Source organism: Carlito syrichta, unplaced genomic scaffold (genome assembly GCF_000164805.1).
Source record: "Carlito syrichta isolate Samal-C Ts95f unplaced genomic scaffold, Tarsius_syrichta-2.0.1 Scaffold287740, whole genome shotgun sequence".
NCBI lineage: Eukaryota > Metazoa > Chordata > Mammalia > Primates > Tarsiidae > Carlito > Carlito syrichta.
In genome coordinates, this window is record NW_007231836.1 from 44,391 (window position 1) to 61,568 (window position 17,178).

The 17,178-nt window shown below is 36.8% G+C and overlaps 1 protein-coding gene across 1 annotated transcript in view; it reads left to right on the top strand.

The window, feature by feature from the left end:
- The first annotated feature begins 447 nt into the window (after nt 1–447).
- Nucleotides 448–17,178, top strand: part of LOC103254993 (N-deacetylase and N-sulfotransferase 3) — a 192,614-nt gene continuing 175,883 nt past the window's right edge. Inside the window, exons 1-2 of the mRNA XM_008052968.2 lie at nt 448–664; nt 13,426–14,561. Coding sequence (XP_008051159.1) covers nt 13,581–14,561 — 981 coding nt within the window. The 5' untranslated portion in view covers nt 448–664; nt 13,426–13,580. The remainder of the gene's footprint in view (nt 665–13,425; nt 14,562–17,178) is intronic.

Genomic DNA, 17,178 nt, shown 5'->3' on the forward strand with positions numbered 1-17,178 from the left:
ATGACATCGGCGACGGGCAGCGCCCTCGCCCAGGAACCGCCCCGGGGACTGGAAATGCCACTCCAGGGGTGGCACCGCGGTCAGGACAAGTTTCCTGTGGCCCGAAATGTAGGGGTCCTGACACCGACACTCGTTTATATATTTAACCAGCCTTTCCTCCCTTGCCTTAAATAAGTTTATGCAGACAATGGAAAACCAGCCTCCCGGGTGACTGACTGGGTTTCTAAATGCAACCCTGAAAGTTTTGCGTGGGGTGGTCATTTGCTTATGCATGTGTATTAACCTCTTAACTCCGGCTAGGCAGAACACTGACATGTAAAATATTCTTTGAGGAACATTACAAGTTTGCTGTCGCGTTCAGGCATCGTGTTATTTAGCAGCTTGGTTGGCTTGTGCCTTCCCCCGAAGTGCTGCCAAGGTCCCTCGGCGACGGGTCTTGCATGTGACACTCTTGCCCTCTAGTGCCTCGGCAGCTTGGTAGCAGTTTGATGGCTAATATTAATAAGATGTTACATAACACAAGAGCACTGGGCCAGGACTGGTGTTGCTGCCACTTGTAAGCCAAAAAGCCTGAGCCGTTGATAGCGGATGCTCCTGTTCCGGTGTCTTTTCCATCCATTGAAACTTTCTCCAGCACTTCCAGCTCTTTGACCTGTATTTCCAGGTAAGTGCATGTATTTATTTACACTATACCTTAATGCCTCACTCAAAATGTAAGAGCTCCCAGTAAGAGATAGCAACTTTGTTTCCAATTAATCTAAGGATTCCAGGATTGCACAAGTGCCTCATTTTGTTCTTGAAGAAGAAACAGAGCATTTTGATTAAGTGAAACAAAGGACTGTCGCACTTAGGGATAATTGTAAAGCTTCTCTTTCATAAGAGTAAGGTATTAAGGAGATGACCCCTGGTCGTTCTTTAAGATTTTCACCAACAACTTAGAATTATGTTGCAGTACCTTTGTTAAACTGATCATGTCTGCTGCCTTGACAGAATTTCGTAAGCAACATCAGAGGTTTAAACTAAACCAGCTGCCTATCTGTACAGTACTGATACTCAAAAAGCTTTCTATTTAGTACAGTTTATTTTATAAATGTTATTTAAAATTATACAATTAATAAATTTAAATGTAACTGCAAAGAAATAATCAGCCTAAGTATTGACTTCTGAAGCTTTAAATGAAAAGAAAATAGATATATCTTCTGTTTAATATATCCACTTTGGTAAGGGGAACAGGGAAGAACCAAGTTACATGCTTTAAGGGGTTTACCCAGATCCTTTTCCAAGCAGTTTTCTAATAGCTGGACACAGTTTAAATTCCAAAGTCTTTTATAGAAACATATTTAATTTGGAAGAGTTTTGAAGAAAACACGTCTAAAAACATAAACACATTAATATTAGATGAAAATACAAATCAAATATTGAGATGTGTTAAACTAATCTCAGATCCATTCTCTGTCTTCTTTTTTTTTTGCCCCTAGAAAATATTATATTATCAACTATTGAACAATGTTTTTCACCACAAGAGAGCAGGATATGGAAAAGAAACTCTCAGATATCTGATCTTCTGCTAAGGAGATATTTTTTTTTTCTTTTTCTTCATTCATAGTTTCCTATAAATATTATACCTGAGGAGACTTCAAAAATAAATTTGAGAGATACTTCTTTTTAAAATAGTCCTGAACATATAAAGAGGCTTGCCCTAACAGTGGCTCTTTTTTTCTTTCTCTGGTTAACACAGTATCTATCATCTCTGTGATATTGTTTTTCCTTATGGTCTTGATGGTAAAATAGAATACTTCTTTCTTTGTGTAAACATGTGTTCATTTTAAACTGGTCACATGAGTTAATTTCCCTCACAGTCTTTCAGATGAAGGATTCTCACATTACTAAAATGTTGTAGATAAAACAAAACTTTTATCTCTTTGTAGAGATATTTGTTATAATTTAGTTTTGTTGCATTATAGTATACCTTCTTTTTAAATACATAGTCTCGAGAAAAGTAATGTTTCTAAACTTTGCAGCAAATATTAATATTAGGTGTAACTGAAAAAATTTTTTAAAATATATATCGTGGAAGAGATAATTAGGCATTTGGGCTTCCTTTTCTGGGCAATATATTCTCTAAAGAAGGTATTATGAGCTAGAATATAAATATTTAAAAGTTGACTTGTAATTTCAAAATTTTAAAACCATAAAGAAATAGCAAAATTACCTTTTAAGCCAGGGAATCTGTTTATATGACTTCTTTGAAACCTGGTTGAGTCTCAGCTACTCTTTGGTAATTAGGGTCAACTTTTAAACTGAAATGTGAATTTGTTGAGGAATAATATATATTTTTAAAAACTGTATTCAAATACTTTGTGATTTCTATATCCTATAAAATAAAAAAATAGCACTAGGTATAAAAACACTATTCTCAACCAAGTGAATGACTTGGCTTTCTAATTGTTTAACAGTTTAGACAGTAGGGAAAAAGACAGTAGAAGTTTACTTTCCCTGTGCTGTGTTTATTAAAAATGAGCATTCACACTGAATTGCACGAACTCTGAACACCCATCCAGATTAGGGAATGCTGCCAAGCCAGGAAAGTAACAGCCTACATTATAATGATAATTAGTCTGAACAATGCTCAAAATTATTTTTACTTAAGTTTCTCTTAGAATAGCAAAGGATTTGCTTTAGAATTTGTTAGTTTGTCTGTGTGTTTGTGTTTAATAAAAACTATATCCTTAGGCACCTGGATATCACAGTGAGTGATTTATCCTTTTATGTTACTCTAAACATTTTTCCATCAATTTCAAGTTACATGACATTAAAAAAAAGTAATCAGGTCCAACTACAAGTAATTAATGTCTATAATAAATCATTTTACGAAAACTCCTACAAATTACTGGAGGCTATAACTCTTACGTACCTGTTGCCAAACAAGGGCTTAAAAATCAAATATTACTGTTCTATCCTAAAACCTTTCAGCATCTCAATGATGTGTATCCATTTAATATATATTACATTTTTACATCTTTTTGTTTGATTACAATGTTTGAAACAAACATGAAAGCAGACCTGTATTCTGGGTCTGGCTCTGTCAGAAGAGGAGTGGCCTTGGACAGCTTTCTTGCTAACTTAGTTTTCTCACCTGTAAAATGAGGATCCCAGAGACCCTTTCCTATCCTGTTTGTTGTCCAACATTGTAGAACTTGTTTTGAAGGATAGGACAAATGCACATGAAAAGCACTACAGAATAGTACAAAGCTTAAATGAATGATGCGTACTATTTCTTAGCTTTTTACTAACAGAGATGTAAGTTCTTAAAATAACAGTTAACATTCAGAATAGTTGCCTTGTATCAGGCACTGTTCTAAATATGTATTAATTTTTAGCTCAGGCAATCTTCACAAAGACTATTTGAGGCAAATACTATTCCCACTTTACAAATGAAGAAATTGAGGCACTGAGAGGTTACCTGCCTGCCTAAAATCATATCCCTGGCACATGGTGGAGCTGATTCAGTTTGAGTCTGACTCCAATGCACATTGCTTTACTATATTACATTGTCTCTGTAGGTTTTCAAATATCTGTGCTAATATGCCTCTTGATACTACAGAAGCAATCTATTATAATCCACTTACCACTCCAACCATTTCTACTACTTCCACCCTTACATATGAAGTAATCATCCACTCACCCAAGAGGTATTTACTAAGCACCTACTTTTGCCAGGCATAGAGCAGTACCCAGAACTATTAATCGTGGTACCTTCTTTAATGAAGTATATTCAGTCTGATTTACGTGATTTCTTTTTCCTCTCCTGTTACTTCAACTGGTTTGATATTTCTTCATTGCTCCTTTCTTTTCTTTTTGCATCACCTTTTCTCTGCAGATTGTCTGCCTTTTCTTCTCTGGTTCATGTCAGTTGCCCAAAAATATAGCCAACAACTGATCTTTAAATTTACATCCTATGGTCCAGGAAGCCAGTGAGAGATCATGCTAATACTGTGGGGTGAGTTTTCTTCTCTTGCCTCACTGGGTGGTACAACATTGAGGGAGGTGAACAGAAAGTGTTCTTTCTTTCATAATTTCTAAATACAAAGATGGAGGGAGCATTACAATAGAAAGTCATTTGCCATTTAATGTACCAAACAAAGCTGATGCCCCAAGTGCAGCTTTTCTCCCATCTATCTTTTAAAAGCCACAGTTCTAAAGACAGAGTGTATTCTTGGTTGTACTCCATGCAAATGAGCTTCTCACTTGCCTACCACAGCAGGGTTCAATTAACATGACACAATTTCACACTTTCTTTCCCAAAGAAAAGAATGTTCTTTGTCAATTTTTAATATTACTAAATTACTTTTAGTAAATTCATGTAATATATTTGAGCCTTCCAAATGCCTTTTTCAGCACCATAAAATATAGTTTTATAGTTCATTCCTTTCTGAGACAGAGGAATATTGTCAAGATCTTTTAAATATCTTTCATTTATGTTAGAACCTGAAGCTCTTTAGTTATTAATACTCATTTTCCAGATGGTAATCTTTTTTCACATTTTTTGTACTGCCAACTTTAACATAATTCTATTTCATTTAGAAATTGATTTTTACTTGCGGATGATGGTGGGTGTTAGTGGAAGAGAAAAGTTGGGTTACATTGACAAGTAGGCACTTCCTCTTGCAGGTACTACAAAACTTTGTGAAATGTATGTTTGTGTGTGTTTGGTTCCTCACTATGCGGATGGAATTGTCTTTGATTCCAAAAGCTAATTGATCCCTCTGCCGTTTGTTAATGTAAATAGATAATTGTTATATTAGAAAAAATTATTTTAGATAATTGCTAATGTTTCCTTGGTGGAGTCTTTTTAAAAATAGATGCATTGCAAAGAGACTCTATTCACACTGAATTCTGAAAAATTTCAAAATGGGAAAAATAAGTAGTTGAGTAAAATCCAGTGAAAAGCACATCCCAGATATACCTGATTTATGGCTCTGATCAAGCTGGTCACTGCCATTCACATTGTTTATATTATCGTTTTGACTGTTTGAGGTTAATGTGAGTGATGGAGGTATCCATTCATGGAAGATGGTTCAACTTTAGTACTGCCCTTGTTTGTGAATACAGCTGCTATTTGTAACACTTAATAGAGCCCTTTTTAAAAACTCATTCAACAAGTATTCAGTAGGCTGTTCTTACTTTAAGCCCTGTGTTAGACCTCAGTAATATAGAGGTAAACAAGATGCTTTCAGTCTATGGAGAAAATTCATACACAGAAACTTTCCTAACTAATTTTGACTCTGGAACATGTTACAAAGGTAGGGTGGAGAGTGATGTGAAAAGGTGTAACAGGGAGACCTGACAGATCAGGGGCTTCAGGGAAGATTTTCTGAGAAAGGTACATTTATACCTGGAAGCATAGGACTTAGAGGTTGAAGCCAGATGGAAAGTGGGGAGAAAACTTCCAGGCAAAGGGAACAGCATGTGGGAAGTCCTGAGACATAAAAGAGACCGTCCCTTTTGGGGAACTGAAAGAGGACCCATTTGCCTGAAACTTAGAGGGGAGTACATCATCTAACCAGGACTGAGACATACAAGTGAGAAGCTTACTATACAGGGTCTTGTGGGATATGTAAAGGAATTTGACTTTCACTCAGCAAGTAAAATAAACAGCCATTGTGTTGATGGGTTTTCAGCTGGAAAGACTTAACAGAGTTCCACTTCAAACTGCATTGAGAAAAGTGTAGTAGGAGCCAAGAATGTTTGTGGTGAGATTAGTTGCTACAGTAGTCCATGGGGATGATGTTGCATGCATAGGAAAGAAGAGCACTTGTTCAAGAGAACTTTGAGGAATAGAAATGAGAGGACTTTGAGGGGTACACCTCATCAACAGCGTACCTGCATAATGAACATTTATATACCTAACCCTGAGTTGTACCCCATATCTTTAAGATAATAATAAATAAATAAAATAAAATAAAATAAAAAATTAAGCAAGGTTAAAGTAAAAGAATGTGTCAAGGATGAGCCACTAGGTGATTGTGGGACAGTGAAGATGGTTTTGGGTGGAAGATCATAAATTCCATTTTAGACAGGTTAAGTTTGCTTGTGACATGATTATAGTGGACCCAAATAGTGACTGGCACATAATAAGAAAGAGCACAATCAATGAGAATTGTTGTTGTTATTATATCAAGGTAATAGTTCAATTTGAAGTCCTACAGCTTAGAGGAAGGATATCTGAGTTCCAAAAAATTTGGAATTTACTAGTGTAGAGATGGTAATGAAAACCATGGTATATGTGAACTCCTCTAAGATAAGGAGGAGAAATAAGAGAAACCCAAGGATGTAAAGCTGGTTATGCTTCTGACTGAGCCTGAGCCTCTTCTTTTGCTCTAAGAATCATCTGACTTAGATTTATGCACTAAGAATGAGATTCTGTGCTTCCCACAACTCCACTGAAGCTAAAATACTTGTAGCTGTCCCTTTAGGAACTCTTAGGCACTTTCACTGGCCATCCTCAGGATATTTCTCCCATTTCATGTGTTATTTCTATAGTAATCGTCATCATAACAGATCTCTTATATTTGTTTATTCTATATGCCAAATGCTATTCTAAGAAGTTTTGATAGTTTATCTCATAACCTCCATAAAACCCTATTTAGTGGTTGCCACAGGATGCCATTTTCTTATGAGAAAACAGAAGCATCTAACAATAATAACCGTCCAGTATTCATTTTGTACTTGTTCCTAGCATGGAAAGAGCATGTTACAGTTGTCTTCCCAGACGTGGGATATCTTTGATGTAGGCCATCAGAGATCAAATTTTGGTTCAGCCTCTCCTAGCTGTGACATCTTGGGCAGATTATTTAGCCTTTAAAGGGTCCAGCATGGGTGTTGGCACATAGTAAGTATGCTTAAAACATTAAATGTTAATTGTGTTGCTAAGTGTACTTAAAGCATTAAATGTTAATTGTGTTGCTAATGTCATTCTACCTTCCTTTCTGATGTTATTTCCTTCAGGCTAGCATATAGGGAATCTTGATGATGATGTGATGTTTATAACTGATCAGACCTTGTAACTTTCCTGTACCTAACTGTTTATTCCAGAATGCCTGCCTAAGTGGTTTGTTGATTGTCTAAATTTAACTTACAGTTTCTTGGTCATTCAGCATATTCCTCATTATAAGTTGAATAGGGAGCAGAATTCAACCACAACTGTTGGCTTTATTCTGCTGATCAAGACAGCTGTGTCCATGGGAACTCTTTGACCTGCAGGTCAGTGTGCTTGTTCTTTCTGTATTCAAGGAACCCTACTGACTATGCAAAAGTCTGTAATTTTCAATTTTTGTGTGTGAGAGTATTTCAGAAACATAACCATCACTATGCTAAAGTGTTTACCTGTTGATCTTGTTGGCAGTGGCTCAGCCTGTAATCCCGTGCCTTTGGGAGGCTGAGGTGAGTGGATTGCCTGAGCCCGCAGGTTCGAGACCCGCCTGGGCAGCGAGACGTCATCTCTACGATAAATCAAAAAGTCAGCCGTGCATGATAGGGCGCGCCTGTAGTTCCAGCTACTTGGAAGGCTGAGGTGGAAGGATCGCCGGAACCCAGCAGGTTGAGGTTGCGGTGGCCCGGAGCGGCCACTGCACTCCAGTCTGGGTGACAGTGTGAGACTTCAACTCAAAAAAAAAAAATGTTTTTATCCTGTTTCTTATTTGAAAGATTACTGAAAATAATATAAGACTTATATCCTTGAAAATCTTAGTCTAACAAGAAATAGAGACATTAAATAAACAATTTTGTTAATAATATTTTTTAAGAATTTGGATAACATCTCCAAAAAGGGCACCTGGTCTAAAGGGGAGGGTAGAGTTGAGCTGGTCATTAAAGGTTTTCCTGAGGAACTGAGTTTGTGTAGCTTGTTGAGATTTGTCTGTGGCCTATCCATTTCAAAGATTTTCTTGACTTTTTTATTTGTCTACACACTACTACTTTCTAGAACATTGTAATTTTGCTGCCTTACCATGCATCATGTAGTTATCCACCTAGCAGAATCTGAAGGTTATCACTGATTCAAGCTAGTTTCCACTGTAAGCTTTATGCTTCTATTACTGGCACCTTTATCTTCTAGTCCCCAAGCCTGCCACCTTCCCCAACCATAATTTAACAGTAAGCATGTCCTTTTCCGCTTTACTCCCACACGTCTCTTGTTTGCAATTTCCCCATTAACCACCTTAGTCTGGACACATACCATCTCCCACATGGATTATACAGCAGCAGCCCTTTAACTGGAACTGTCTTGACTCTACCCACTTCCTCACTCTATACAATGCGGCATATACTCCCTCTGTTCCTGTCACTCCTCTTTGTCCATTCAAGTGGACAAGTGTATCACTAATACACTAACCGTCTAGAAATACTATTTTAATTAAACCTCTCTAATCAAATACACCCAGTGCTCTCTATTTCCAGGTTGATAATCTTGTGTTTCACAATGACTTCCAAGGACATTCATTAATCTGCAGCACTCTTTCAACCAAATATCATTTCCATTTTTAACCTAATGCTTAGTGTCTTATAATTAGTTTAGTTTTCCTCTGAGGTGAACGCAACATAACCATTTTATTTCTTCAACCTTGCCAGGGGCTTTTGCCTGACATGTTCTTCCTATCCTCATATTCGAACCCACTCCATCATGCTGTGCTCCCACCAAGCACCATGTCTCTTAGAAACTGCCATTGACTTTCCTGAGCTTCATTATCCTCCCTCTTTCTTTTGAAACCTGTGACAGATATGGTTGGTACAGCATAAATCACTATAATGTTGGCTGCTGTTTCACAAGTCCTATTTTCCTTAATACAGTCCATTCTTTTAGGGGAGAGAATCATTCCTAATATACTTATGTGGTGCCCCAGCACCTAGTACAGTATTAATCCCAAAGTAGGTGTTCAATAAATACCTGGTGACTAATTGCATAATGATTACTTGATAGGCATTTTTTGGTGGGTGAAGGTTTTTTTGTTTTGTTTTGTTTTTTTAGATTGGAAAATATAGTTTATTTAGTAAGTAAATTAGAGAGAAGAAAGAGAGAGGAGATAGAGAGAGAAAGAGATTCACTTCCCAAGGTAGGGAAGCAGGCCAAAGCTAAGACACTTTGTGGTGGTAGCTCAGAGAGCCATGTGTATACACCAGAGTTGAACAAAGCAATGGTTTGATATTAAGTGTATCTCGTGTTGGGATGCTATATTATATTAACTTAGTGTTAAGTGAAATAGATGTCAAAGCCACCAGATGTATGGGAAATTATAATTATAATCATATTATTAGTCATGTGTAGCCTTAAAAGATAAATTATGGCATTAGAATAAAGTAGAACTGTCAAATTAATTTATAGGCATAATATGCAATTGTGGTCAGTTAATTCCGCAAATAGTCATTGAGTACTTATTCTGCTCCTGGCACTAGGGATGTAATGATAGACAAAAAAGGCATTATCTCTACTCTCTTGAAGTTTCCAGTCAGAAAGACGCAGACTGTGTGTGTGTGTGTGTGTGTGTGTGTGTGTGTGTGTGTGTGTGTGTTGTAGTCTCACTCTGTTGCCCAGGCTGGAGTGCAGTGACACTCTCACGGCCACCGCAGCCTCAACCAGGCTGGTGGGATCAGGCGATCCTGGCTCTGCCTTCCACATAGCCAGAACTACAGGTGCGCGCTACCATGTCTAGCTCATTTTTGATATATTGTAGAGACGAGGTCTCACCAAGTTGCCCAGGCAGGTCACAAACCCCTGGGCTCAGGCAATCTTCTCGCCTCAGCCTCTCAAAGTGCTGGGATTACAGACTTGAGCCACCACCCCCAGACCGAGGCTGACTTTCAACAAAATTGTAACAACTGTGGCAATAAGTACAAAGGAGAGGTACTTTTCACAATGATCATATATGCCTGCTGAGTCTTACCAAGTCCAGAAAGTCAGAGAAGGTATCACAGGGGAATTGTGTGGAGGGGCTTCATTTTCCACCTCTACCTGTCCCTGTGATAGCCATCATGAAGAACTCAAGAGGAGGCTGTACCTTTGCCCCCCCTTGCTGCTACAGTGCCACTCCCTGCAGAAGAGACAAGAGCTCAGTCCACGGTGAGTTTTCAGAGCTAGCAGAGGCACAGCAGAGAATGGGGAGTAGCTGTTTCTCGATGAGGCTGCAGTATCAACAGTACATTTTGAGAGTCTACACCAGAGAATGAAGTTGGCCACAGTAAAGTTAATATGCAATTGAAAATGGTTTGCAGAAAACAGGAGAATCTTAATATATCCATTTAAATATGTTAGATCAAATCCTCAGAGCCATATATTGGAATTTCCTTTGGCTTCAGGAGGAAACTTGAAGAGCTTAATGGAAAATAAATGTCCTTCAGTATTTTGTAACTGCTAACAGAGAAGGTAACTTTGATGGACTCCTAGTATCTGTCCTAAATAGTCAGAGCAAATACTCCTCACTACTCTGCCTCGTCACAGATAAGAATTGGATAAGTTACATGCCTTTCACTTTTGACAAAGGGAACAAACTGTAAAATGCTGCTATCTGAAATAGAAAATGTGGCAATACGTTTTATATCCAGTCAAAAACACTTCACAGCTAAATTTGAAACACAGAAATGGGAAGATTTTTGTATCCTTCTGTTGTGCTCCAGAACACATATAATCATAAACATGTACACAATTTTAAAACTACAATAATGTATCGAGATGAAATAACCATAGTTACGATGAAACTCGGTTGTCCAGTAATTTGTATTTGCTTAAATTATACCTATACCTACACTAGAACGTTTAAAAGAGTAGAATGTATCATTTATATTAGATTTATTTTAGAGCATGTCATATCACTTTGTGGCATTTTGTCTGGCAGAGGGATGCTATATCACAGACGTCAAATGGCATACCAAGTTCTCCTCCCCCTTTCTTTGCAGACTTGTTTCCCCACACTCTTCCTTGCCCTCGGTCATTAACAGTTTATGACAACATTGTGAGAGATGTGCTTGTACTAGCTTGCCAGACTCTAAGATTGCTCTGTGACAACCTCCTCCATGTTATTGAATAATTCTTGTTCCAGAAAAATCTTACTCATATGTTATTCCCCTAATCAAGAAAATTTAATGTCTCCTGTCTTAGTTTTTTACCATAACAGAATACCACAGATTGGCTAATTTATAAACACTATAAATTTACATGGCTCACAGTTCTGGAGTTTGGGAAGTTCAAGTATATGGTGCTTGGCATCTGGTGAGGACCTTCCTACTGTGTCATCTCATAGCATGAAGCTGAAGGGCAAGAGAGTGTGCACTAGAACTAGAGAGCAAGAGTAAGCTGAACTCACTTTTATAACACTCTTGAGAGATTTTGAAACACTCCACAGACTTAGATACCCTCAAACAAACGACAATCCATTCATGCTGGCAAAGCCCTCATGACCTAATCACCTCTTATTAGGCCCCCCACCTCCCTACACTGTTGCACTTAAGATTGTGTCCAACACATGAAATTTGGGGGGGACATGCAAACCATAACATCAGTTTACAGACTTTCATGACCTTTGTGCAATCAAATCTGTCCATAATCTGAGTTACCCATACATAGCCAAATTTATTTTTTAAGTATTCCTCACCCTTTCCTTCCACTCATCATTCATGTCCCTTGTCTAATATTGTGTGCTCACTCCTGCCTCTGTAACATTCCCTCTATCTAGAATGTCTATTCAAATTATCCTCACCCTTCAAGGCTCTGCCCAAATCCTACCCCTAACTCCTGAAGCACTTCACCTCTACTTGCCATGTTCTTTTTCTTTTCTCACCCTGTTACAGTCATTGCCTATAATCCACAACCCACACATTATGATCAGTCTTACTCCCTATGCTTTATAATCTAGAGCCTTTTAAAGAAATTCACTATGCAGAGTGTTGTATTTTAAATAGAATGAGAGGCCACCCCACAAATATTTGAATGAATGGCATAGAAACCCTAAACATTTGGATGAATAAGCTACAATATATAATTTACAAGATAAGTAGCATATTTATTTAGTAAGTAGAATAAATATTTTGTAAATGCCCTGTAGTGGCATTGCAGAGTAATGTTTTATTCATAAATATAGACATATATTATTCAAAATATTGTTCACTCCTTATTTCACAGGTGAACATCATAGAACTTGAGAACCAGAATGTTCTTGGTGATAACTTATTCTAACCTCATCATTTTACTTGGAAGGTACAAGGGCTCATATGTCACAATTAATAAGAAACATCGTTGTAATAAACCTTACGTTTATGGCAAACATTAAATGCAATGTTTTTCACCAGTGCTTTTTGTCTTACCAGCTGCTTTCAGCCTGCATTATGGACAATAACAAGACCTGTCTTAATTCTTTTGTGTTCCATGATATTACCTTGCAAAGTGCCGAGACCATAAATAAGACTCTAATAAGATTTTGCTCCAAGAAGAACCCATGTTTCTTTCTTATTATTTTTCAAAGTTACTAAATTTCCAAATATTACTAAGATTTGAAAAGAATTTGGAATTATTGCAAAACAAGGTGTTTCATGAAGTCTCAGTTGTTTTCATTCTGGTTTTTAAAAACACTTGTGAAGTATTTTTTAATATAGTTACTGAACTGTTTCCTAAAAAGCAAAAACAGAATGGTACAAAAAGTGAAGGAATGGGTAAATATGCTCTTCCCTAAGAGTACATGATGCCTTATGGTCTCACGCCAGGTTTGAAGGAAACTTGGGAAGTATTTTACTCCTCACATTCATCTTACCACATGACTGTTTTGATTTTTAAAAATCCTAAATATGTAAACATACAGTTCTAAAATAATCAGTTTGGTTGTGGGGCCATATATGCATCTTGACAAGGTTATTCTGATGAAAACAACTATCAGAGTTGTTTCTGTAATGAATTTGAAGTGTATAGATCATGACAAAACTCACTGAATCAACAGCTTTTCAGAAAAGAAAAAAACTAGTGTTTGAATTTTGGCATTTAATGAAACCTGCTCAAACTTTCATGAACTTTACATGTACACACATGTAGATGTAATTAAACACAAGTAGCTTGAGTATGTATCACATGATGTGTTCCTGGATAACAGAAAATGGCAATGTATGGCCCGGGTGACCTTTGGAAGTGATGCAAAGCTCGGTGAATAAAAGGAATTTCCTTGTTAGGCCAATGTCTTTTCTGAATTAGTGATAAGAGTTCAATGGGACCCTTTTCCTCCTTCTCTTCCTTCCAAGTTCGCATCCAGATCTGGGAGAAGGAAAGGGAGGTTTTATAATTTACCCCACACCAGTTCATCTGCCCGGTAGTCTGATGCCAGTCAACAAGATAAAAACTTGTTCATTTTAATGCTGCAGACTGAATGTTCTATATTCTCTTTTATTTTTCAGATTGTATTTTCTGTGAGTCCTGATCAAATGATACAAATGCGCTGCAATGGTGACATAAACTGTTGACTGAGACTGGAAAAGTATCTGAAACACCATCTTTTCTTTTACTTTTTGATGGTGCTTCTATCGGAATAGTCAAGGAAAGTATATACAACATGAGTTTTATCATGAAGCTTCACAGACACTTTCAAAGAACCGTTATTCTGCTTGCCACATTTTGTATGGTGAGCATTATCATTTCTGCTTACTACCTGTACAGTGGCTACAAGCAGGAAAACGAACTTTCTGAGATGGCTTCAGAAGTGGACTGTGGTGACCTCCAACACCTACCCTATAGGCTAATGGAAGTGAAAACGATGAAGCCTTTTGATGCCTCAAGGACAGACTCCACAGTCCTAGTGTTTGTGGAGAGCCAGTACTCATCCCTTGGTCAAGACATCATTATGATTCTGGAATCAAGTAGATTCCAGTATCACATTGAAATTGCCCCTGGAAAGGGAGACCTCCCGGCACTCATAGACAAATCTAAAGGCAAATATATTCTCATTATTTATGAGAATATTTTAAAGTATATAAATATGGACTCTTGGAATCGAAGCCTTCTAGATAAATACTGTGTAGAATATGGTGTGGGGGTCATTGGATTTCACAAAACTAGTGAGAAGAGTCTTCAGAGCTTTCAGTTAAAAGGGTTCCCATTCTCCATCTATGGAAACCTTGCAGTAAAAGATTGTTGTATTAACCCTCATTCTCCATTGCTTCATGTGACCAAATCTTCTAAGCTTGAAAAAGGTTCTTTACCTGGAACTGACTGGACAGTGTTTCAGATTAATCACTCAGCCTACCAGCCAGTAATATTTGCCAAAGTAAAGACCCCAGAAAACCTTTCTCCTCTCATCTCTAAAGGTGCTTTTTATGCCACTATCATACATGACCTGGGGCTTCATGATGGAATTCAAAGAGTACTTTTTGGCAACAACTTGAACTTTTGGCTACACAAGCTCATCTTCATAGATGCCATCTCCTTCTTATCAGGGAAGAGGCTTGCATTGTCCTTGGACAGGTACATCCTTGTGGACATTGATGATATATTTGTTGGAAAGGAGGGAACGAGAATGAACACCAATGATGTAAAGGTAAGGCTCAATTACCTCAAAGTTTCAAAGTTTAGTTCATCTCTCGGTAGGGCTATCAACTCTCCCAGTGTGTACTAGGACTAAAGAGTTTCCCAGAATATGGGACTTTTGTTTTATTGGGAAAGTCTGGGACAAGCTAGAATTAGTTGGATACCCCTTCTCTCACCCTAGATCAAATAAGTAGATAATATATTTTCCTCCAAACCAAAAAAAAAAAAAAAAAGAATATACTAAAAGAATGCATGGGCCAGAATCCTGAAATGGCTTTCTGTGTGTTTTTATAATTACAGAGTAGAAACCACGTTGTTTCGTTACTTTCTAGAAACCATCTACTTTAGGAAGCTAATTACTAATGTAAGACTTTGTTCATTTAAGTATAAAATTAAAGCAAAGTTGTCTTAATGATAATAAATACTTTCAAGAATTTTCAAGAATCACAGATCTTGTGAGTAGCAAGTTCAGATTTTTTTGGAAGTCAAATATGCAACTCATTTTCTCTTATATTTTTCTGAAATTCTGAAAATTAGCATTACTAAATATGGAGAGCTGTGACTACACAAGCATATTTATTCACATATAAACATGAAGATTTAAACTGATTTTAGTGAGCACTTCTGGTACACATATGAAGCCCATCATGCTGTATTTAAATTACATTTCATATCTTATTGTGTGAAGCTGCAGCTCTTAAACAGAAAACAATTATTTGAAGAGAATTTGTTATTGTTATGAATCGATTGTGTTACATAAACAATTGATTTTTAATATTGATGAAATTTAAAATTAAAATTATCTGCATTTATCTTAATTCAAATACGATAGTATTCTATTTCTGTTATTCTACATATAGATTTTTCATAAAAGTGAGATTTTGATACATAATTTTTCTTTTCTACAGTTTTGACCTTTTGGTAGAATATCTAGAATCAAACTAAATCAGATGCAAAAAAAAAAAAAAAAAAAAAAAAAAAAAAATACATCTTGAAAACTGTGTCCTTTTTTTCTCTAGTCACTAAGCAGCTGGCAAATAATAGTAATGCTCATTGCAGTAGTTAAATAAGCTAAGAATAACAGAAGGACCACTAAATGCTACTATAAGAAAGTGTGAAGACTGAAAAGAAAAAAACTTCCATATTTTTGGCATTATTTTAGTCCAATAGAAATTAATTAATAAAGAAGATGTACTAAGTTCCCATTAAGTCTTTTGAAATTTACTTTGAAAGTGTAGCTAGGCTCGGCTCAGTGGCTCAGCCTGTAGTCCCAGCACTTTGGGAGGCCGAGCCCAGTGGAATGCCTGAGCCTGTGGGTTCGAGACCAGCCCGGGTAAGTGGACAAGACCTCATCTCTACAGTGAATAAAAAATTAGCTGGGCATGGCAGCATGCACCAGTGGTTTCGGCTATTTAGAAGGCTGAGATGGAAGGATTGCTGGCGCACAGCAGGTCAACGCTGGGGTGGCCATGAGTGTGCCACTGCACTCCAGTCTGGGCAACAGAGTAAGACTCCAACTCAAAAAAAAAAGTAGCTCAATTAAAAGCAAGCTAGTAGCCTAAGCATATATTATGTGCTAGAAGATTATAAACAATACGTAATTATCTTTTCAATTTTTCCATTTCAAACTATTATGATAAAATGTATTTAATATGTGCATATGTCTAATGGAAACTGTCAAACATATTGTTATGGCATTTAAAATATGCTAAATAAATCTCTTAAGTTTTGTATGCAACACCTCATATTCCTTAATATTATACAAAATAGAGTGGCTTTTGTGCTCTAGAGGGTAAGCTATTTTTTAGAGGCATGAAAAATTAAAGACTTACAGAACACATTAAAGAAAAATTTAGTATGTTTACTTTGTGAATTGCTCATATTTTGCTAGAAATATATGTTCTAAACTATAAAAAGTATGTTTTCAATTATCTAGGTTTTTAAACTACTTCTATATTGCATCTTTGATTGGCTCGCAACACTAATTCATTGCAACCAGTTGTCCTGAGAATATAAACACTCATTTATGCATTCTGTAACTAATTATTAAGTGTGTGCTACATGTGAAGCACTTTGGGGGACATATAGATAGACTCTTAAACTGTAGTCCCATCCCTTTAGGAGAAGGGACAGGGAAGATATATATTCATAGAAAAGCACTTTGTGCTGAGCACCTATCTTCTCAGTACTTGATATGGCCACAGGCTTTAGGAATACAAAGATGAATAAAGTATCTTGTGGGGAAGATAAATAGCAACATGGTAAGTACAATAGCAAAGCCATCTACACAGTTTCATATAAGTTATTCTGTGAAAAACACTATAGTTTGTGCTGTGTATTAGGCATTAAGTAGTAGGACAGAGTCTGAAGGCAAGACTAGAGCCATGTGATGAATTGGGAGCCTGTGGCAATGATTCAGACAAAAGATGACACTTTCTTGAAACCAGGAAATTGGAGTAAGAATAGAGAAGGAAAGACCAATTTAAGAGCTATTTAAGAAGCAAAACTGAACAACTTAGTAATTAGCTAAATGGAGCTGAAAGAAAATACAATCAAGAATGACTGATCCTAGGATTTTTTAGTATAGGTGAATAATTGTTGGTGATACTAATAACAAGAAGAAAGAG